Source organism: Thalassophryne amazonica, chromosome 3, assembly GCF_902500255.1.
Source record: "Thalassophryne amazonica chromosome 3, fThaAma1.1, whole genome shotgun sequence".
In the NCBI taxonomy this organism is placed as follows: domain Eukaryota; kingdom Metazoa; phylum Chordata; class Actinopteri; order Batrachoidiformes; family Batrachoididae; genus Thalassophryne; species Thalassophryne amazonica.
The window spans coordinates 24733716-24756669 of NC_047105.1; the positions used below are offsets into that span (position 1 = coordinate 24733716).

Here is a 22954-nt window from a genome sequence, read left to right on the forward strand (position 1 = left end):
CTTCTTACTTATAAGGTTTTGAATAATCAGGTCCCATCTTATCTTAGGGACCTCGTAGTACCATATCACCCCAATAGAGCGCTTCGCTCTCAGACTGCAGGCTTACTTGTAGTTCCTAGGGTTTGTAAGAGTAGAATGGGAGGCAGAGCCTTCAGCTTTCAGGCTCCTCTCCTGTGGAACCAGCTCCCAATTCAGATCAGGGAGACAGACACCCTCTCTACTTTTAAGATTAGGCTTAAAACTTTCCTTTTTGCTAAAGCTTATAGTTAGGGCTGGATCAGGTGACCCTGAACCATCCCTTAGTTATGCTGCTATAGACGTAGACTGCTGGGGGGTTCCCATGATGCACTGTTTCTTTCTCTTTTTGCTCTGTATGCACCACTCTGCATTTAATCATTAGTGATCGATCTCTGCTCCCCTCCATAGCATGTCTTTTTCCTGGTTCTCTCCCTCAGTCCCAACCAGTCCCAGCAGAAGACTGCCCCTCCCTGAGCCTGGTTCTGCTGGAGGTTTCTTCCTGTTAAAAGGGAGTTTTTCCTTCCCACTGTAGCCAAGTGCTTGCTCACAGGGGGTCGTTTTGACCGTTGGGGTTTTACATAATTATTGTATGGCCTTGCCTTACAATATAAAGCGCCTTGGGGCAACTGTTTGTTGTGATTTGGCGCTATATAAAAAAATTGATTGATTGATTGATTGACATTGCGCACGTCATGACACAGCTTCTATGAGGAGTACAAAGATGGCCGATGGCTGGCTCGAAAGTCCAGGGAGTTAACTTTTTCAGCAAAAAAAGTAAGTTTCTATCTCATATCATTAAAAAGTTATTTATAATTTAGTAAAGCTTGGTCTTAGCCGTCGTATATGACGGCGTCGTCCCCAGAGAGTTAAGGACCTTGCCCAAGGGCCCTTAGTGATTTTCCAATCAGACTGGGATTTGAACTAAGCCCATTGCCTTAATCACTAGGCCATCACCTCCCCGTGACCATCACAATGACAGTCGAAGAAAAAGAGCTCATTGCAAGGTTATGATGATTAACATCAACCCTCAGATGTTCAAAAAGAAAGAAAAACAACCTACTTTTGGAATCAGAGTCATTGCAGAAACAACATAATTTATGGAGCAGCTCTATATCTTAGTACAAAAACATAAGATAAATTAAAATTAATTCCAAGAGAGAAATATTAAAAGGCTATATAAGCAAAACAGATTTACACTATGATGCATTCTACAGTCAGTATATTGCAAAGAGGTCAAGATGACAGATGTTCAAGTGTTTTCGGTTTGTGCAGCATTTTGTGCATAAACAGCTGCTGATTTTTTATCTGTTTATTTCACCTGATAAATTTATCTTTTCTGTGTTATTAGACTTTGAAGAATGAACGTGTCATCTGCCAACGTCACCATGGTTACATCCTACCGGGATTCCATTGGAAAAGCTGTGACCAAAAATATGATTGTTGTGATTCTGGGGATCTCTATGATCTACATCAATGCAAACCTCATTCACACCTTCCGAAAACACCAGGTTTGGCATTTCTAATGTTAATGATGCTAATTTTGAGTATTCTGGAGGGAAGAAAATGATACAAATTACAGGGGTTGAATTAGTATGTGCATGTGCTAGTTTGTGCAACTCAGCCACATGGTGTGTGCAGCCAGTACATTCTGAATGCCGGTCCCAAGCCCAGATAAATGAGGAGGGTTGTGTCAGGAAGGACATCCAGCATAAAACAAGCCAACGGTCGAGGCCAGGGTTAACAATGTCTGCCACCGGTGCTGTTGTCCAACAGGGTCCAAGGTGGAAACTGGGCTACTGCTGGGGGAAGACAATGAAGAAGAGAAGGAGAACGTTTCCACAAACAGCGGGAGAAGAAGAAAACTAGAAGGGTGGAAATGAGAGTGGGGACTTTGAATGTTGGTAGTATGACTGGTAAAGGGAGAGAGCTGGCTGATCTGATAGAGAGGAGAAAGGTAGACATATTGTGTGTGCAAGAGACCAAGTGGAAGGGAAGCAAGAGCAGGAGCATCGGCGGTGGGTACAAGTTCTTGTACCATGGTGAGGACAGGAGAAATGGTGTTGGGGTCATTTTAAAGGAAGAGTATGTTAAAAGTGTGTTGGATGTTAAGCGAGTGTCTGGCAGGGTGATGAGTGTGAAGTTGGAAATTGAAGGGGTGATGATGAATATCATCAGTGCATATGCCCCACAGGTCGGTTGTGAGATGAAGGAGAAAGAAGATTTCTGGAGTGTGTTAGATGAGGTGGTGGAGAATGTGCCCAAGCATGAAAGAGTGGTGATAGGAGTGGACTTTGATGGGCATGTTGGTGAAGGGAACAGAGGTGATGAGGAAGTAATGGGTAGATATGGTATCAAGGATAGGAATGGGGAAGGACAGATGGTAGTTGATTTTGCAAAAAGGATGGAAATGGCTGTGGTGAACACCTACTTTAAGAAAAGGGAGGAGCACAGGGTAACATATAAGATTGGAGGAAGGTGCACACAGGTGGACTACATTCTTTATAGGAGATGCAAGCTAAAAGAAATCAGAGACTGTAAGGTGGTGGCAGGAGAGAGTGTCGTTTGACAGCATAGGATGGTTGTTTGTAGGATGACTTTAGAGGTAAAGAAGAAGAAGAGAGTGAGAGCTCAACAAAGGATCAGATGGTGGAAGCTGAAGGAGGAAGACTGCTGTGTGAAATTTAGCGAGCAGGTGAGAGAAGCACTGGTTGGAGGGAAAGCAATTTTGGACAACTGGAAAAGTACTGCAGATGTGGTGAGGGAGACAGCTAGGACAGTACTGGGTGTGACATCTGGACAGTGGAAGGAAGACAAGGAGACTTGGTGGTGGAATGAAGAGGTCCAGGAAAGCATAAGGAGAAAGAGGTTGGCGAAAACGTTTTGGGATAGTCGGAGAGATGAAGAAAATAGACAGGAGTACAAGGAGAAGAGGCGCAAAGCAAAAAGAGAAGTGGCAAAAGCGAAGGAAAGGGCATATTGCGAGCTGTACAAGAAGCTGAATAGTAAGGAAGGAGAAAAGGACTTGTACCGATTGGCCAGACAAAGGGACAGAGCTGGAAAGGATGTGCAGCAGGTTAGGGTTGTAAAAGATGTACATGGTAATGTGCTGGCAAGTGAGGAGTGTGTGCTGAGAAGGTGGGGGGAATATTTTGAAGAGCTGATGAATGAAGTAAATGAGTGAAAGAAAAGGCTGGATGATGTGGTGAGAGTAAATCAGGAAGTACAAGAGATGAAGAGGATGAAGAGTGGAAAGGCAGTTGGTCCAGATGACATTCCAGTGGAGGCATAGAAATGTCTAGGAGAGATGGCACTAGAGTTTCTAACCAGATTGTTTAATAAAATCTTGGAAAGTGAGAGGATGCCTGAGGAGTGGAGACAAAGTGTGCTGGTTCCTATTTTCAAGAACAAGGGTGATGTGCAGAGCTGCAGTAACTTCAGAGGCATAAAGTTGATCACCCACAGCATGAAGTTATGGGAAAGAGTAGCAGAAACTAGGCTTAGAAAACAGGTGAAGATATGTGAGCAGCAATATGGTTTCATGCCGAGAAAGAGCACTACAGATGCATTGTTTGCTCTGACAATACTGTTGGAGAAGTACAGAGAAGGCCAGAAAGAGTTACATTGTGTGTTTGTGGACTTAGAAAAAGCTTATGACAGGGTGCCAAGAAAAGAGCTGTGGTATTGTATGAGGAAGTCTGGAGTGGCAGAGAAGTATGTTAGGGTAGTACAGGACATGTACAAGAATAGTGTGACAGCGGTGAGATGTGCAGTCGGAATGACAGACTCATTCAAGGTGGAGGTGGGATTACACCAAGGATCAGCTCTGAGTCCTTTCTTGTTTGCAGTGGTGATAGACAGGTTGACGCATGAGATCACACAGGAGTCCCCGTGGATTATGATGATTGCAGATGACACTGTGATCTATAGTTAGAGTAGAGAGCAAGTTGAGTCTAGTCTGGAGAGGTGGAGATATGCTTTGGAGAGAAGGGGAATGAAAGTCAGTAGAAGCAAGACTGAGTTCATGTGTGTGAATGGGAAGGGCCCCAGTGGAACGGTGAAGTTACAAGGAGTAGAAGTGGTGAAAGTAGATGAGTTTAAATATTTGGGGTCAGCTGTTCAAAGTAATGGAGAGTGTGGTAGAGAGGAGAAGAAGAGAGTGCAGGCAGGGTGGAGTGGGTGGAGAAAAATGCCAGGAGTGATATGTGACCGAAGAATATCAACAATAGTGAAGGGGAAAGTTTACAAGACAGTAGTGAGACCAGCTATGTTGTATGGCTTAGAGACGGTGGCACTAACAAAAAGACAGGAGGCAGAGCTGGAGGTGGCAGAGCTGAAGATGTTGAGACGAGAATGGACAAGATTAGGAATGAACATATCAGAGGGACAGCTCAGGTGGGACGATTTGGAGACAAAGTCAGAGAGGCAAGATTGAGATGGTTTGGACATGTGCAGAGGAGGGACTCAGGGTACATAGGGAGAAGGATGCTGAGGATGGATCCACCAGGCAGGAGGAGAAGAGGGAGGCCAAAGAGGAGGTTTATGGATGTGCTGAGGGAGGACATGCAGGTTGGTGTGACAGAGGAAGATACAGAGGACAGGGTGAGATGGAAACTGATGTGGCGACCCCTAACGGGAACAGCCGAAAGACAAAGAAGATGTGCTAGTTTGTGCACGTATTATTCGAGCGGTGCACTTAATTTTATACTGCAGTAGCACTGGCGCAAGTAACTTTATCCAAGTTTTATTAACTATAAGCACCAGTAATATGAACCAATAAAGGAATAAATGAGGAAAAAAACAATTTCCAGTGTGTTGGCTTCGTCTTCCCTACGTTTTATGACTCTCACATACGGAGTGAGTTGCTGTGCTCTATTTGTTGTGGAAAGCTGACAAACGCCGCCAGCGGCACCGTCCCTGGGTTCATAACATCCTCTTGAGATGTTCCCAATTTGGGGAGTTTCATTATTTGCTGCAGGAGCTGCAGCAAATAACTGGAGCTACAGGACCTACAGTTTGAGGACCTCCTGTCCCGTTCGCGCGCACGTGTAAACAAAGAAAAGAAAAAAAACTGGCTGCCGCTGTGGTTCCTCGCTCTCTCTCCCCTCAAACTCTGTCATCATTGTGTTATAAACCAGTCACCATTTGTTTTATTATACATCTGTGTAGCTATTAAAATGATCTTCATGGATGATTAGTTCACGCACGCACGTAAAAAAAAAAAAAATTAAAAAAGTGGCTGCCGCTGCGGTTCCTTACAGAACCTGGGAGAGATCACTTAAAGTGATATTTTTTTTCGGGCCATGATAATTTGTGCACAGGTTTTCCTTTAATTAAGCCCACAAATTAATAAAATGTGTAATCAAATTAATAAAACTGTTGGGAAAGTGTAGTGACACGAACCCACAACAGGAGGCGTAAATTAATGGACAATGAATGAGCCCAAAATAGAACACTTTACTGTTGTGAATGTGCACAACGAAATACAGACGATTACAGAATTTGTATGTAGTCAATCTACAAAGGTGACGTGTGGGCAGGCTTGAGGATAGAAGACGTCCATCCAGAGAGGAGCCGGAACTCACACGATTTCCACCGCCACCGAACCCGGAGAATACTGGAGCCGCCAAGTCCCGAGTCCCCAGGTGGTCACCGTCTCCGGCTGTCGGATCTGGTCCTGCTGGCAGGAAACAGAAACAATCAAGGGTGGGTGTGTGCACACCCAGTAACACAGTCAGAACAGTTAGATTTCTCCTTTTAAGGTGGGAAAGAACACCTCCACCTTTTATTGACAGTTCAACTCCGGGTGTCTCTGTAGTTCGGTGTGACAAGTGAACGCCCTTCACTTCATCACCACTCCGTACTCTGACAGAACAACAACAGCGAGTAGACTCCTGAAACAATATCAAAGACTAGAGAAAATAATGTGCACACGGCACAATCACGGCTAAGGTATTACCTTCTTGGCTTGAAGATATCTCAGCAGCGAGGTGGAGATGTCATCCGGCTTTATGGAGTGGTTGATGAGTGACAGCTGTTGGAGATGATGATTGACAGCTGCCACGTTGGACTGTCCTGAAGAGGCGGCAGCACCCTCTCGTGCCTGAAGCCCGCATTTCAGGCAGGGTGCCCTCAGGTGGAGGCCAGCAGTACCTCCTCTTCAGCAGCCCACACAACAGGACCCCCCCCCCCAACGGGCACCTCCTGGCGCCCGACCAGGCTTGTTGGGGTGTCGAGAGTAGAAGTCGGCCATGAGGGCGGGGTCCAGGATGAAGCTCCTTTTCACCCAGGAGCGTTCCTCAGGTCCACACCCCTCCCAGTCCACCAAGTACTGGAACCCCTGGCCCTTCCGACGGACGTCCAGGAGCCGACGGACCATCCAAGTCGGCTCCCCGTCAATGATCCGGGCAGGAGGCGGCGCCGGTCCGGGAGCACAGAGGGGTGAGGTGTGGTGTGGCTTGATCCTGGAAACATGAAAAACCGGGTGGACCTGCAGTGAAGCTGTGAGCTGGAGCTTCACTGCGGCTGGACTGAGGACTTTGAGGATCTTGAATGGACCGATGTACCTGTCCTTTAGTTTGGGTAAGTCCACTTGGAGGGGGATGTCCTTCATAGAAAGCCACACCTCCTGCCCGGGCTGGTATGCAGGGGCCGGGAGCGCCGGCTTTCTGCATGGGCCTTAGCCCTCGTCCGGGCTTTCAGCAAGGCAGAACGGGCGGCGCGCCACACCCAACGGCATCTGCGCAGATGACCCTGGACCGAGGGCACACCAACCTCTCCCTCCACCATGGGAAACAATGAGGGCTAGTACCCCAGACACACCTCAAATGGGGAGAGGCCGGTGGCAGAGGAAACCTGGCTGTTATGCGCGTACTCAATCCAGGCCAGATGGGTAACCCAGGCCGTCGGGTGCGCGGCTGTTACACAACGTAGGGCTTGTTCCAGTTACTGGTTAGCCCGCTCTGCCTGACCATTTGTCTGTGGGTGATACCCGGACGAGAGGCTCACGGTGGCCCCCAGTTCTCTGCAGAAACTCCTCCAGACTTGAGAGGAGAACTGGGGACCACGATCTGAGACAATGTCTGTTGGTACCCCATGCAGACGGACGACGTGGTAGACCAGGAGGTCTGCGGTCTCCTGGGCCGTTGGGAGCTTCGGGAAGGCCACGAAGTGGGCCGCCTTGGAGAATCGGTCCACTATTGTGAGGATGGTCGTCATGCCCTGGGATGGCGGGAGGCCTGTGACAAAATCCAGGCCGATGTGGGACCAGGGGAGACGAGGCACCGGAAGCGGTTGAAGAAGTCCTTGACTCTTGGTATGGTCCACCTTGCCCCTGGCACAGGTGGTACAGGCCTGGATATAATCCCGGACGTCGGCTTCCATAGACGCCCACCAGAAGCGCTGCCGGACCACTGCCACGGTCCTTCTCACCCCTGGATGACAGGAGAGCTTGGAACCATGACAGAAGTCCAGGACAGCAGCCCTGTCTTCTGGTGGGACATACAAATGGTTCTTCGGACCGGTTCCTGAGTCCGGGCTCCATCCCAGGGCCTCCTGGACGGTCTTCTCCACGTCCCAGGTGAGGGTGGCCACGATAGTGGACTCAGGTATGATGGGCTCCGGTGGATCTGACAGCCCTGTTTTGACTTCGCCTTCGTGTACCTGGGACAAGGCATCCGATCTCTGGTTCTTGGTCCGGAAGTCAAAACGCCCGAAGAACAGTGACCAGCGGGCTTGCCTGGGGTTCAGCCACTTGGCGGTCCTGATATACTCCAGGTTCTGATGGTCTGTGAAAACCGTGAATGGCTCCGAAGCTCCCTCCAACAGGTGTCTCCACTCATCAAGAGACTCTTTCACCGCAAGGAGTTCCCGATTGCCCACGTCATAGTTCCGTTCAGCTGGGGTCAACCTGCGAGAAAAGTAGGCACAAGGGTGAAGAACCTTGTCGGACTCCCTGCTCTGGGATAACACGGCTCCTATCCCTGAGTCAGAGGCGTCCACTTCAACCACAAACTGGCGGCAAGGATCGGGCTGCACCAGAACTGGTGCAGTCGAAAACCGACGTTTCAACTCCCTAAACGCGGCTTCGCACCGATCTGACCAGGTGAAGGGGACTTTTGGGGAGGTCAGGGCTGTCAGGGGACTACTAACCTGACTGTAGCCCATAATGAACCTCCTGTAGAAATTTGCAAAGCCGAGGAACTGTTGCAGTTTCCTACGGCTTGTGGGTTGGGGCCAATCTTTCACCGCCGCAACCTTGGCCGGATCAGGGGCGACGGAGTTGGAGGAGATGATGAACCCCAGGAAGGACAAAGAAGTGCGGTGGAACTCGCATTTCTCGCCCTTCACAAACAGCCAGTTCTCCAACAACCGCGGCAGGTCCTAACGTACATGCTGGACATGAGTCTCAGGATCCGGGGAAAAGATGAGTATATCGTCCAGATATACGAAGACGAATTGGTGCAGGAAGTCCCGCAAGACGTCATTAAGCAAAGCTTGGAACGTCGCGGGAGCATTCGTGAGGCCGAACGGCATGACCAGGTACTCAAAGTGACCTAACGGGGTGTTAAATGCTGTCTTCCACTCGTCTGCTTTCCGGATCCGAACCAGGTGATATGCATTCCTAAGATCTAATTTGGTGAAAATTTGGGCTCCATGCAGGGGCATGAACACTGAATCCAACAGGGGCAAAGAGTATCGATTGTGAACCGTGATCTCGTTCAGCCCTCTGTATTCAATGCATGGACGGAGTCCGCTGTCTTTCTTGCCCACAAAAAAGAAACCTGCACCCATCAGGGAGGTGGAGTTCCGGATCAGCCTGGCAGCTAACGAGTCCCGGATGTAGGTCTCCATTGATTCGCGCTCAGGACGTGAGAAGTTGTACAGCCTGCTGGACGGGCACTCAACTCCCAGGATCAAATCAATGGCACATTCGTACGGACAGTGCGGGGGAAGGGTGAGTGCCAGATCTTTGCTGAAGACGTCAGCAAGATCCTGGTACTCAACCGGCACCGCCGTCAGATTGGGGGGGACTTTAACCTCCTCATTAGCAATTAAACTGGGGGGAACCAAGGATCCTAAACACTCCCGGTGGCAGGTTTCGCTCCACTGAGCCACAACCCCAGACGGCCAATCATTCCAGGGATTGTGTTTTACCATCCATGGGAAGCCCAAAATCACACGGGAGGTAGAAGGAGTAACAAAAAACTCAAACTCCTCCCGATGATTCCCAGACACCACCAGAATTACTGGTTGTGTCTTGTGTGTGATTAAAGGGAGAAGGGTGCCATCTAGTGCCCGCACCTTCAATGGTGAAGGAAGCGCCACCAGAGGGAGCCCTACCTCCCTTGCCCATCTGCTGTCCAGCAGATTCCCTTCTGACCCCGTGTCCACCAGTGCTGGGGCTTGAAGGGTTAGATCCCCGCTCAGGGTCGTAACTGGGAGACGTGTAGAAATATGTGTATGTCCCACGTGAATGTCTTGGCCCACCCTTAACCCAGTTTCTAAGGGCGGGCGTTCGTGTTTAACCACTTGGGGCAGTCTCTCTGCTGATGCTCACTTGAGCCGCAGATAAAGCACTCCCCGCGGGCCAGTCTCCTCTGTCTATTAGATGATCTTAATTTGGCCCTGCTTGTGTCCATGTCGTATTCCAGCCAGACCTCGCAGCCGCAATGCGGAAGTCGACTGCATATTCAGCTGCGCTCCGATGCCCCTGTCTCATAGACAGCAGCACGGTTGAAGCGGTCTTGCCTCTGTTAGGGTGATCAAAAACCATTCTGAACTCCCTCACAAACCCAGTATAAGTGGTAAGGAGCCGTGAATTCTGCTCCCAAAGTGCCGTAGGCCAAGCGCGTGCCTCAACTCGAAGCAAATTAATCACATAAGCCACCCTACTGGAGTCTGATGCGTACATCACGGGACGCTGTGCAAAGACGAGCGAACACTGCATTAAAAAGTCAGCGCACGTCTCCACACAACCTCGGTATGGCTCTGGGGGACTTATGTATGCTTCAGGGGATGGTGGGGGGGTCGTTGAATGACCATTGGAACGTCTATATTCAGCACCGGGTCAGCAGGAGGAGGAGCTGCAGCAGCGCCCTGAGCGTGCGCTTCCACCTGCGCGGTGAGAGCCTCCATCCTGCGGTTGAGGATGACATTCTGCTCGGTCATCAGATCCAACTGAGCAGTAAAGGCGGTGAGGATTTGCTGCAACTCACCAATCACGCCTCCTGCAGACGCCTGTGCACCCTGCTCTTCCATTGGTTGTCCAACAGATGGTTGACGCCCCTCGGGATCCATGACGTTGGTCGAGATATCCTGTTGGGAAAGTGTAGTGACACGGACCCACAACAGGGGGCGTAAATGAATGGACAATGAATGAGCCAAAAATAGAACACTTTACTGTTGTGAATGTGCACAATGAAATACAGACGATTACAGAATTTGTATGTAGTCAATCTACAAAGGTGACATGTGGGCAGGCTCGAGGATAGAAGACGTCCGTCCAGAGAGGAGCCGGAACCCACACGATTTCCACCGCCACCGATCCTGGAGAATACTGGAGCCGCCAAGTCCTGAGTCCCCAGGTGGTCACTGTCTCCAGCTGTCGGATCTGGTACTGCTGGCAGGAAGCAGAAACAATCAAGGGTGGGTGTGTGCACACCCAGTAACACAGTCAGAAATGTTAGATTTCTCCTTTTAAGGTGGGAAAGAACACCTCAACCTTTTATTGACAGTTCAACTCTGGTTGTCTCTGTAGTTCGGTGTGACAAGTGAACGCCCTTCACTTCGTCACCACTCCGTACTCCGACAGAACAACAGCGAGTAGACTCCTGAAACAATATCAAAGACTAGAGAAAATAATGTGCGCACGGCACAATCACGGCTGAGGTATTACCTTCTTGGCTTGAAGATATCTCGGCAGCGAGGTGGAGATGTCATCCGGCTTTATGGAGTGGTTGATGAATGACAGCTGTTGGAGATGATGATTGACAGCTGCCATGTCGGACTGTCCTGAAGAGGCGGCAGCATCCTCTCGTGCCTGAAGCCCGCACTTCAGGCAGGGTGCCCTCAGGTGGAGGCCAGCAGTACCTCCTCTTCAGCAGCCCACACAACAAAAACCTGTGCATGTTTTCCTTGCCGTGATAATTTGTGCGCATGTTTTCCTTTAATTGAGTCCTCAAATTAATAAAACGTGCGCACATTTTCCTTTTGTTCAAAATGAACTCCATAATATGAGCTAAACTGTCAAACTCATGAGGGGGAGATGCTTTGCCCACAGCATCCTTTTTAATGTGCTTAAAATCCAGATGATGCCATGCTGGGCAGCTGGAGTTCTCTGTATGTCCTTGTGCACCCAAACCATGATATACCCTGACTAGATCCATTTCTAATGGGGAAATGTATTACACTGTCTGCTGGTTTGTTGACTGATAGTCAACATTTATGTGTCAAGACAATACTGAATAACTGAGTGCACGTTTTACCAATTGTGGCCACATTTAAGTAAATCGTGCCCTTCTTTTACTCAAATGATGCTTAAAATGTGCGCACAATACAGTGGGGAAAATAAGTATTTGACCCCCTGTCAATTTTGCAGGTTTTCCCACCTACAAAAAATGGAGAGGTCTATAATTTTTATCGTAGGTACACTTCAACTGTGAGAGACAGAATCTAAAACAAAATCCAGAAAAACACATTGTATGATTTTTAAATAATTAATTTGCATTTTATTGCATAAAATAAGTATTTGACCCCCTACCAACCAGTAAGAATTCTGGCTCTCACAGACCTGTTAATTTGTCTTTAAGAAGCCCTCTTATCCTGCACTCTTTACCTGTATTAATTGCACCTGTTTGAACTTGTTACCTGTATAAAAGACACCTGTTCACACAATCAATCACACTCCAACCTGTCCACCATAGCCAAGACCAAAGAGCTGTCTAAGGACACCAGAGACAAAACCGTAGACCTGCACAAGGCTGGGATGGACTACAGGACAACAGGCAAGCAGCTTGGTAGAAGACAACAACTGTTATGATTATTTATTAGAAAATGGAAGAAACACAAGATGACTGTCAGTCTCCCTCAGTCTGGGATTCCATGCAAGATCTCACTTTGTGGGGTAAGGATGATTCTGAGAATGCTCAGGACTAAACAGGAGGATGTGGTCAATGACCTGAAGAGAGCTGGGACTACAGTCATGAAGATTACATTAGTAACACATGATGCTGTCATGATTTAAAATCCTGCAGGGCAGCAAGGTCCCCCTGCTCAAGCCAGCACATGTCCAGGCCCATTTGAAGTTCACCAGTGACCATCTGAATGATCCAGAGGAGGCATGGGAGAAGGTCATGTGGTCAGATGAGACCAAAATAGGGCTTTTTGTAATCAACTCCATTTTCCATGTTTAGAGGATGAGAACAACCTCAAGAAAACCATCCCAACCGTGAAGCATGGGGGTAGAAACATCATACTCTGGGCGTGCTCTTCTGCAAAGGGGACAGGACAACTGCACTGTATTGAAGGGAGGATGGATGGGGTCATGTATTGCGAGATTTTGGCAAACAACCTCCTTCCCTCAGTAAGAGCATTGAAGATGGGTCATGGCTGGGTCTTCCAGCATGAAAATGACCCCAAACACACAGCCAGGGGAACTAAGGAGGGGCTCCGTAAAAAGAATTTTAAGGTCCTGAAGTGGCCTGGCCAGTCTCCAGACCTGAACTCAATAGAAAATCTTTAGAGGGAGCTGAAACTCCAAACCTGAAAGATTTGGAGAAGATCTGTATGGAGGAGTGGACCGAAATCCCTGTTGGAGTCTGTGAAAACTTGGTCAAGAACTACAGGAAACGTCTGACCTCTGTAATGGCAGATAAATGTTTCTGTACCAATTGTTAAGCTCTGTTTTTCTAGGGGGTCAAATACTTATTTTATTCGATAAAATATAAATTAATTATTTAAAAATCATACAATGTGATTTGCTGGATTTTTTTTTAGATTCTGTCTCTCACAGTTGAAGTGTACGATAAAAATTACAGACCTCTCCATTCTTTGTAGGTGGGAAAACCTGCAAAACTGACAGGGGGTCAAGTACTTATTTTCCCCACTGGATAATAAAACGTGCGCACAATATAACAAAATGAGCACACAATATAATAAAATGTGCGCACATTCTCTCCACATGCAAAAACATTTTGCGATGACACATCCAGGGCTCCGTAGTTCCTCGCTCTCTCTCCCCTCAAACTCTGTCATAATTGGGTTATAAACCAGTCACAATTTGCTTTATTATACATCTGTGTAGTTAACAAATACAATAATCTTCACAGACGATTCGTTTGCGCGCGCACATGAAAAAAAACTGTCTGCCGCTGCTGCCGCTCTCCCCTCAAACTCTCCCCAGAGAGGAAGAGTCTGACACATCAGAGGAGGAGTTTTAAGACTGACTTTTGGTTGTGCAAGTAACTTTTTTTTTGGTGCAAGTAATTTTTTTGTTACTCGCACCAGTGCAAGTTGGTTAAAAAAATGTATTTCGTCCCCTGAATTAGAAAGGAGTGATGTAGGTTATAGTTTGATAATTATATCACAATATTTTACGGTCCCCATCCGAGATCAGTACCTTATTGTGATGGAAGGGTTTGTGTGATCCAGTGATTGTTGGAGCTGTGTTGTCTGGAGCATTAAGCCCCCCTCACACATAGCAAGAATGTGCAGGAACCAGCCCAACATGGCAAATATTGACATAATCCAATGCAGTGATTTTAATATCAGCAGTGTCTGAACGCATCCAGATTACCTCGTCCACACCTGCACGATGGCATCCAAAGCACATGTAGACAACAGGTAGATGACACAGACTGCCATCAGACGGCCATAAAAGGCGCTGCAGACTGCCCGATGTCCAAACGTCTGGATGGCAGACAAGGGACCAGAGTGGGAGGGTGCGCTGTGTTCCTCCCTTTGCACAGTCCCTGCCAGTACTGAACCCCACAGTACAACCAGCATATGGACCAGACTCACGCCATATGTGTTAAAGCCGACACAGTGCAGTCACTCACTCAGTCATGCACTCACATCTGTGCTTGTCCTCCACTTTCACAGCACTACTGACCTCACGTGCGTGTGCGCTTACAGCAGAGGTGCTGGACTGATGACGTGATCACTGGGTGTGTGTGTATGTGTGTTCACAATGGGTGAATGAGCAGCGCTCGGCGCACTTGCTAGGGTGCTTCAAATTTGAATGGGAAATTTTAATTTCAAAATATCAATTTGGCTGGCATTGCATTTTGTTCCAATTAACATAAAAATTACTTACGCAAAGTTTTGAGGAATTCCATTGAGATTTAGGGGTACCACCTAACACATGAACTTTTGTGAAATTTAGAAAAATGTGCAATTTTTAGTCTAATTGCCAAAAGGTTGACCTGGAAATGTTGAGTACAGTGAACGTTTATGCAGTAACATGTTCTATAGGGTTATCAAGGTAAAAGTTGTTTGTTTGCCCTTTGGGCAACTTGGACATTTCTCAGAATTCAACTTTCAAGATTCTCCATTCATCTGTCCTATAGACAAAATTAATGGAGGTCAATGGGACGTGGCTTTACCTTGAGTTTTGTGCAGCAGTGATGGATGTCAGGCACACATATAAAGTTTAATTGATTTTACTGTTAAACACAAAGAGCGATACTGGACACCACCTCCATTGTGCAGCCTACAGTGGGACAGCAAGTTAACACCAATGCTCAGCAATGTGTGTCAGTTGGAGGAGCATCTTACAGTGGTGGCTGGAGATGCTGAAACTGCTTCATGTCCCAGCGTATAAGAAGCAGACCAATGAGGCATGTGTAGTGATAATTGCCCTGTTGACATGGAAGTTGCTGCAGGACTGGTGCTGCACTGACCAGGTTGTCAACATGGCATTTGACACCACTGCATCAAACACAGGCCATCTCACAGCAGCCTGGATTGGCAAACAGCTCTCACTGGGCTGACCACTGCCTTGGTCAGGGTGCTGGCACCACATTGGTGAGGTCCTCCTGAACCAGGTTTTCACAGACCTGAAGGTGGAGTCATCACACTCACCAGAGATTACCTTGTTCACATTTCTAAGAGAGAAATGGAACCTTTTACCACAAGAATCCAGCAGCCAATGGTCCAACTACATTCCTGGCAACAGCAAGCAACCACTCCTGGGCAAGTGAGTTTGTGCAGCTGTGTCTTGTGTTTCTGGATGCAGATGGTAAAGAGCAGACTGCAGTGACCTTCCAAAGACCGGGAGCACGCCAAGCTGCTCTATACTCTCAAGCTGGCTTTGATGGAGCAGCACATCGCGTTGCTTCCACGGGGCACAATCACCACATGGCAGCAGGTGCTGAAGATTCAGGCATTTGCCATTTTCATTACACATATCTATGCCAAGTGGTGGTTGACCTGTGAGAAAGCTGTAGATTCTGCCTGGAATGACCTGACACTCTACCACCACCTGCAGGCATACAAGGCTGTAGATGAGGGCATTGCAGCGTCAGCAGTCAAGGCACTGGAGACGCATCGCTGGTACCTGACAAGTGAGATGCTGCCGAAGGATGACAAGTGTGCACTTGCCAGTGCGATCTTGGAGCACAAGCCCACTGATCTCCCCATGCACATCCCTGAACAATGCTTTGGCAAGCTAAAGTTCCCTACTGTCATGCCAACCACCTGATTGGCTGACCTCGCCAATAAGGATTGCTGATTTATGATGCACCAGTTGCACACTGATCCAGACTTTATATCTCTTGATGTGAATGAATGGGCAACCAATGCTGCATTCAAAAAAAGTGAGTTCAATGTATGTGCAATTCACGTGGTCCATGACTGTGCCATGCGCAGACTGCAGGCTTTTGAACATTCAGAGCCTCCGGATGATTCTGACCAATGGTGTGGACTCTCACAGATGGCTGTCAGAACATTTTGGAACTGAAACCCGACACTCTTCGGATGTGCGCCGATTCGTCATTCTGATGCCATTCATGTGTGACGGGGGTATTAGCTCTCAGTAGGGCCACCCTTGGCACATTGGTCCCAGGTGAGGAGACAGACAAAGGGCGATCCACCTGGCTCTTAATGATAGACACAATCAGAGTTGGAGTCACCTCGCCCAGATTAGGGATACAAAGGGCTCCTCCTGGTGCCAGGCCTGGGAAGGGGGGGGCTCCTGGTGGCCAGGTCTACAGCCGTGGGACTCAGTCGGACTTAATCATCTCTGGAGAGGGGCTGGTGCACTGCTTTCCGGGTAGTGGACAGGGGCAAATGCCCACATAGACTAACACTAGATTCACCTCTCTGGTGAGGAAGGAGCCAGAGCCGGTTGAGTGATACCAACTACAAATAGTTGGGCTCGCATCCACACACAGCACAGGCTCTGGAACCAAACTCATGGAGAGAGGCTGGACTCTCTCTTTTTGTCCAGGGTGAGAGGCACCAGGTGGGTGTGGAGATGCTCACAAGTCCCTGGCTATGCATCAAACAGAAATACAGAGTATCCAGCCTTCTTGAAGACTCATTAGTTCTATGGGGGGACCTCAATGCTCAGTGGGCAAATCCAAGTGCCTCATGGCCTTATATTGTATAACTATTCAGCCTGTGACAGTGTTAGCATTCTAACTCAGTACTGGACTGATTCTAATTTGTCCTGAGTGAAAGACTGACTAAAAAATAAGAGTTCATTTTGACAAAACCTGGAGTTCCCCTTTACCTCCACAATAAGTGTAGGGGTTTCACCAGATAATGTATTTTACTGTCACTTGTGATTCATGCTGTGGGAATACAAACACCAACTAGGTATAAATTATTCATTACCAAGAGTGTTACTTTGGACATTTACAAATACAAGAATTTTATCACTGTTTTATGAACGTGATTATGAGGAGTCTTCCATTTGTAAGGGCCCCTTCACACATAACGAACACATACGAATAAGTACAAATCAGGGTGAATCACAGCGAAACAGCACATATGAGCGAACCACGAAAACATAGAGCTGGCGTCAGGAGGAATACATGGTCGGGCAGGTGTGAACAATCCCACTGCGAGGGTTTCGTGCACAAGCATGCATGAAACCGGTGCAGCGGGAACACAGTGCGAGCAGCTGGAGCAAGTGTAACCACATTGTGAAGCTGCTGTGAAAAAAAAATACATACCACCCATGGGATTCGAACCTGCAATTTACAAAAGCTCTGATTACCAACCAGAAACTTTGCCACTGTGCTATCATTGCTGTCCTATGAAAGGTGCAGAAAAATGCCTGAAATCAACAAGGAGATAGACGTATTTAAAAAAATGAAACCACACACCATATAAACAACACCACATTTTATTGAATCCCTCTTATCGAGCGAACAATACAAGTATGAACTGTCTGTTCCTCTGCAGATGACCCATGGTCACAGACGTACAGTCAGGTAATCAATCAATCAATCAATTTTATTTATATAGTGCCAAATCACAACAAACAGTTGCCCCAAGGCGCTTTATATTGTAAGGCAAGGCCATAGAATAATTACGTAAAAACCCCAACGGTCAAAACGACCCCCTGTGAGCAAGCACTTGGCGACAGTGGGATGTCATGTAATGACATGAATGATGCAGTGCACTCTTATCATGTCCACATCTACTGGCCTCGTGTGTCCGGCCCAACACACGTGTCCTGTGGACCACACGCCGCAGGACAGACACAGCGTCATGTGGAACAGAGCTCACGTGGGTGACTTGACATTCAGTTTGCCCACTGCGTGTTATGATCTGACTGTCTGTTTCACCTGAGGCAGCCTGTCAACGTGCGCGCCATGCCTTCCCTCGCTGCAGCCTGTCGCAACAGCCATATATGTTTTATGTATGTCCACGTGAGGACAGTAAGTAGACACACGCACGTCACAGTGGACAGTTGTAAGTTTGTGTCCGTCCAAACATGGTACGTCCAAACATGGTACGTATTCCCCAGCCGTGATGTCCAGAACCAGAGATCTCAACAGCTGCGGCTGTCGGCAGCAATGCCCCGTCAGTTCAGCACACACACACCAATGTGTCACTCTTTTTCTGTGTTATGTGTTCATTTGTTTTTAGTTATTTTGACTGCTATTTAGTTATAACCTGACTATCCAGGGTTGGGACAAGGAAGCAGAGTTGTAGTCTTACACACCTCTCTGCAGCTTCTCTCCCCCTGCCATCCCCTCATTACCCCATCCCCGTAGAGACGGTGCCTGCTCCCAGACCACCAATAACCAGCAAAAATCTATTTAAGCATAAAAATTCAAAAAGAAAAAATAATATAGCACCTTCAACTGCACCACAGACTAAAACAGTTAAATGTGGTCTATTAAACATTAGGTCTCTCTCTTCTAAGTCCCTGTTAGTAAATGATATAATAATTGATCAACATATTGATTTATTCTGCCTTACAGAAACCTGGTTACAGCAGGATGAATATGTTAGTTTAAATGAGTCAACACCCCCGAGTCACACTAACTGCCAGAACGCTCGTAGCACGGGCCGAGGCGGTGGATTAGCAGCAATCTTCCATTCCAGCTTATTAATTAATCAAAAACCCAGACAGAGCTTTAATTCATTTGAAAGCTTGACTCTTAGTCTTGTCCATCCAAATTGGAAGTCCCAAAAACCAGTTTTATTTGTTGTTATCTATCGTCCTCCTGGTCGTTACTGTGAGTTTCTCTGTGAATTTTCAGACCTTTTGTCTGACTTAGTGCTTAGCTCAGATAAGATAATTATAGTGGGCGATTTTAACATCCACACAGATGCTGAGAATGACAGCCTCAAACACTGCATTTAATCTATTATTAGACTCAATTGGCTTTGCTCAAAATGTAAATGAGTCCACCCACCACTTTAATCATATCTTAGATCTTGTTCTGACTTATGGTATGGAAATTGAAGACTTAACAGTATTCCCTGAAAACTCCCTTCTGTCTGATCATTTCTTAATAACATTTACATTTACTCTGATGGACTACCCAGCAGTGGGGAATAAGTTTCATTACACTAGAAGTCTTTCAGAAAGTGCTGTAACTAGGTTTAAGGATATGATTCCTTCTTTATGTTCTCTAATGCCATATACCAACACAGTGCAGAGTAGCTACCTAAACTCTGTAAGTGAGATAGAGTATCTCGTCAATAGTTTTACATCCTCATTGAAGACAACTTTGGATGCTGTAGCTCCTCTGAAAAAGAGAGCTTAAATCAGAAGTGCCTGACTCCGTGGTATAACTCACAAACTCGCAGCTTAAAGCAGATAACCCGTAAGTTGGAGAGGAAATGGCGTCTCACTAATTTAGAAGATCTTCACTTAGCCTGGAAAAAGAGTCTGTTGCTCTATAAAAAAAAGCCCTCCGTAAAGCTAGGACATCTTACTACTCATCACTAATTGAAGAAAATAAGAACAACCCCAGGTTTCTTTTCAGCACTGTAGCCAGGCTGACAAAGAGTCAGAGCTCTATTGAGCTGAGTATTCCTTTAACTTTAACTAGTAATGACTTCATGACTTCCTTTGCTAATAAAATTTTAACTATTAGAGAAAAAATTACTCATAACCATCCCAAAGACGTATCGTTATCTTTGGCTGCTTTCAGTGATGCCGGTATTTGGTTAGACTCTTTCTCTCAGATTGTTCTGTCTGAGTTATTTTCATTAGTTACTTCATCCAAACCATCAACATGTCTATTAGACCCCATTCCTACCAGGCTGCTCAAGGAAGCCCTACCATTATTTAATGCTTCGATCTTAAATATGATCAATCTATCTTTATTAGTTGGCTATGTACCACAGGCTTTTAAGGTGGCAGTAATTAAACCATTACTTAAAAAGCCATCACTTGACCCAGCTATCTTAGCTCATTATAGGCCAATCTCCAACCTTCCTTTTCTCTCAAAAATTCTTGAAAGGGTAGTTGTAAAACAGCTAACTGATCATCTGCAGAGGAATGGTCTATTTGAAGAGTTTCAGTCAGGTTTTAGAATTCATCATAGTACAGAAACAGCATTAGTGAAGGTTACAAATGATCTTCTTATGGCCTCAGACAGTGGACTCATCTCTGTGCTTGTTCTGTTAGACCTCAGTGCTGCTTTTGATACTGTTGACCATAAAATTTTATTACAGAGATTAGAGCATGCCATAGGTATTAAAGGCACTGCGCTGCGGTGGTTTGAATCATATTTATCTAATAGATTACAATTTGTTCATGTAAATGGGGAATCTTCTTCACAGACTAAGGTTAATTATGGAGTTCCACAAGGTTCTGTGCTAGGACCAATTTTATTCACTTTATACATGCTTCCCTTAGGCAGTATTATTAGACGGCATTGCTTAAATTTTCATTGTTACGCAGATGATACCCAGCTTTATCTATCCATGAAGCCAGAGGACACACACCAATTAGCTAAACTGCAGGATTGTCTTACAGACATAAAGACATGGATGACCTCTAATTTCCTGCTTTTAAACTCAGATAAAACTGAAGTTATTGTACTTGGCCCCACAAATCTTAGAAACATGGTGTCTAACCAGATCCTTACTCTGGATGGCATTACCCTGACCTCTAGTAATACTGTGAAAAATCTTGGAGTCATTTTTTATCAGGATATGTCATTCAAAGCGCATATTAAACAAATATGTAAGACTGCTTTTTTGCATTTACGCAATATCTCTAAAATTAGAAAGGTCTTGTCTCAGAGTGATGCTGAAAAACTAATTCATGCATTTATTTCCTCTAGGCTGGACTATTGTAATTCATTATTATCAGGTTGTCCTAAAAGTTCCCTGAAAAGCCTTCAGTTAATTCAAAATGCTGCAGCTAGAGTACTGACGGGGACTAGAAGGAGAGAGCATATCTCAATCATATTGGCCTCTTTTCATTGGCTTCCTGTTAATTCTAGAATAGAATTTAAAATTCTTCTTCTTACTTATAAGGTTTTGAATAATCAGGTCCCTTCTTATCTTAGGGACCTCATAGTACCATATCACCCCAATAGAGCGCTTCGCTCTCAGACTGCAGGCTTACTTGTAGTTCCTAGGGTTTGTAAGAGTAGAATGGGAGGCAGAGCCTTCAGCTTTCAGGCTCCTCTCCTGTGGAACCAGCTCCCAATTCGGATCAGGGAGACAGACACCCTCTCTACTTTTAAGATTAGGCTTAAAACCTTCCTTTTTGCTAAAGCTTATAGTTAGGGCTGGATCAGGTGACCCTGAACCATCCCTTAGTTATGCTGCTATAGACTTAGACTGCTGGGGGGTTCCCATAATGCACTGAGTGTTTCTTCTCTTTTTGCTCTGTATGCACCACTCTGCATTTAATCATTAGTGATTGATCTCTGCTCCCCTCCACAGCATGTCTTTTTCCTGGTTCTCTCCCTCAGCCCCAACCAGTCCCAGCAGAAGACTGCCCCTCCCTGAGCCTGGTTCTGCTGGAGGTTTCTTCCTGTTAAAAGGGAGTTTTTCCTTCCCACTGTCGCCAAGTGCTTGCTCACAGGGGGTCGTTTTGACCATTGGGGTTTTTACGTAATTATTGTATGGCCTTGCCTTACAATATAAAGCGCCTTGGGGCAACTGTTCCCTATTCCCTCCCCCATCCGCAACACAACCGCCATGTGTTGCAAATGCGGGGGGGCACACACGCGATTCACACGCACAGCACGTGTTGCAGGGGGAGCTGACACTCTGGGACACCACATGTGCATTGCTGTTTTGCAACACCACACTTAGACAAGTTTCACATCCAGCTCAAAGGTGATAGTCTGCTCACTATTTTTGTGCTAACAGCGCAAATGGCCACACATTGAGCAGTGTTGAATGTTCGTGTTTGTCACCTGGAATTTGGCCGATACCTGCCGCGAGAGGGATCAAATGGGCTCTCGCAGGGCACACTCTATCTTTCAGCTGCTGGTGTGCGCACATAGTTGTAGCAACAGGTGTACAAGGCATTGGAGGCATTGCATACGATTCCTGCTTCGTGCGCAATTCAGCCACATTTGTACTATGTGTGAAGGGACCCTAAAAATATGTTCTTATATTTTGATTCCACCTTGCAGGTATTTTACGTGAATCCTCGGTACATCCTTTTCATCCACCTGGTGGTCAACGACATGATCCAACTGACGCTGACAGTCCTTCTCTTCCTCCTCAGCTACATCATCTACAAAATAAATGTCTCCATCTGTTGTGTGTTAATGTTGAGTGCACTTTTCACTACTGAAAACACTCCTCTGAACCTGGCTTGCATGGCGGTGGAGTGCTACATCGCCGTCTGCTTCCCCCTTCGCCACACTCGGATCTGTACAGTCAGGAGAACACAGTTGCTGATTGGTCTAATCTGGTTTGTAAGCATGTGTTCTGTTCTTCCTGATTTCTTTGTCACCTTGGCAACTGAGCCCGTAACATTTTTTCACATGAAAGTGTTCTGTCTCAGGGAGACTGCCTTCCCAAATCCACACTTGATCAGGAAGAGAGACATTACGTATCCGGTGTATCTAATGATTATTTGTTTGGTTATTGTTTACACTTACTTCAAGATTGTGTTCACTGCAAAGTCAACCAACAAAGATGCCAGAAAAGCCAGGAACACGATCCTCCTCCATGGCGTTCAGCTCGTGTTGTGTATGGGTTCATACATTATGCCCACGTTGGGTCATGCTATACGACAGTGGTTTCCCAAACATTATTCTGACTCCATCTTTGCTGGTTACATTGTTGTGCAGATTCTGCCACGAACCATTAGTCCATTCATATATGGCATAAGAGACAATACTTTCAGGAGGTACCTTAGAAAGTATTTATTGTGTCAAAAGAGCATGTAATTAACTTTGATTGGCTCAACACAGTACACCATGGTATCCTGGCTAATCATTAGCTTTTGTCAAAGGCATGTTCTTCAACAATATGATTGTTATACACAATGTTT

At 46.4% G+C, this 22954-nt stretch overlaps 1 protein-coding gene across 1 annotated transcript; it reads left to right on the forward strand.

The window, feature by feature from the left end:
- Positions 1-1376: 1376 nt before the first annotated feature.
- Positions 1377-22850, forward strand: LOC117507885 (odorant receptor 131-2-like). The gene is made up of 2 exons (XM_034167655.1): positions 1377-1526; positions 22086-22850. Exons 1-2 carry the CDS (start codon positions 1377-1379, stop codon positions 22848-22850), a joined length of 915 nt encoding a protein of 304 aa, XP_034023546.1.
- The last annotated feature ends 104 nt before the right edge of the window (positions 22851-22954 follow it).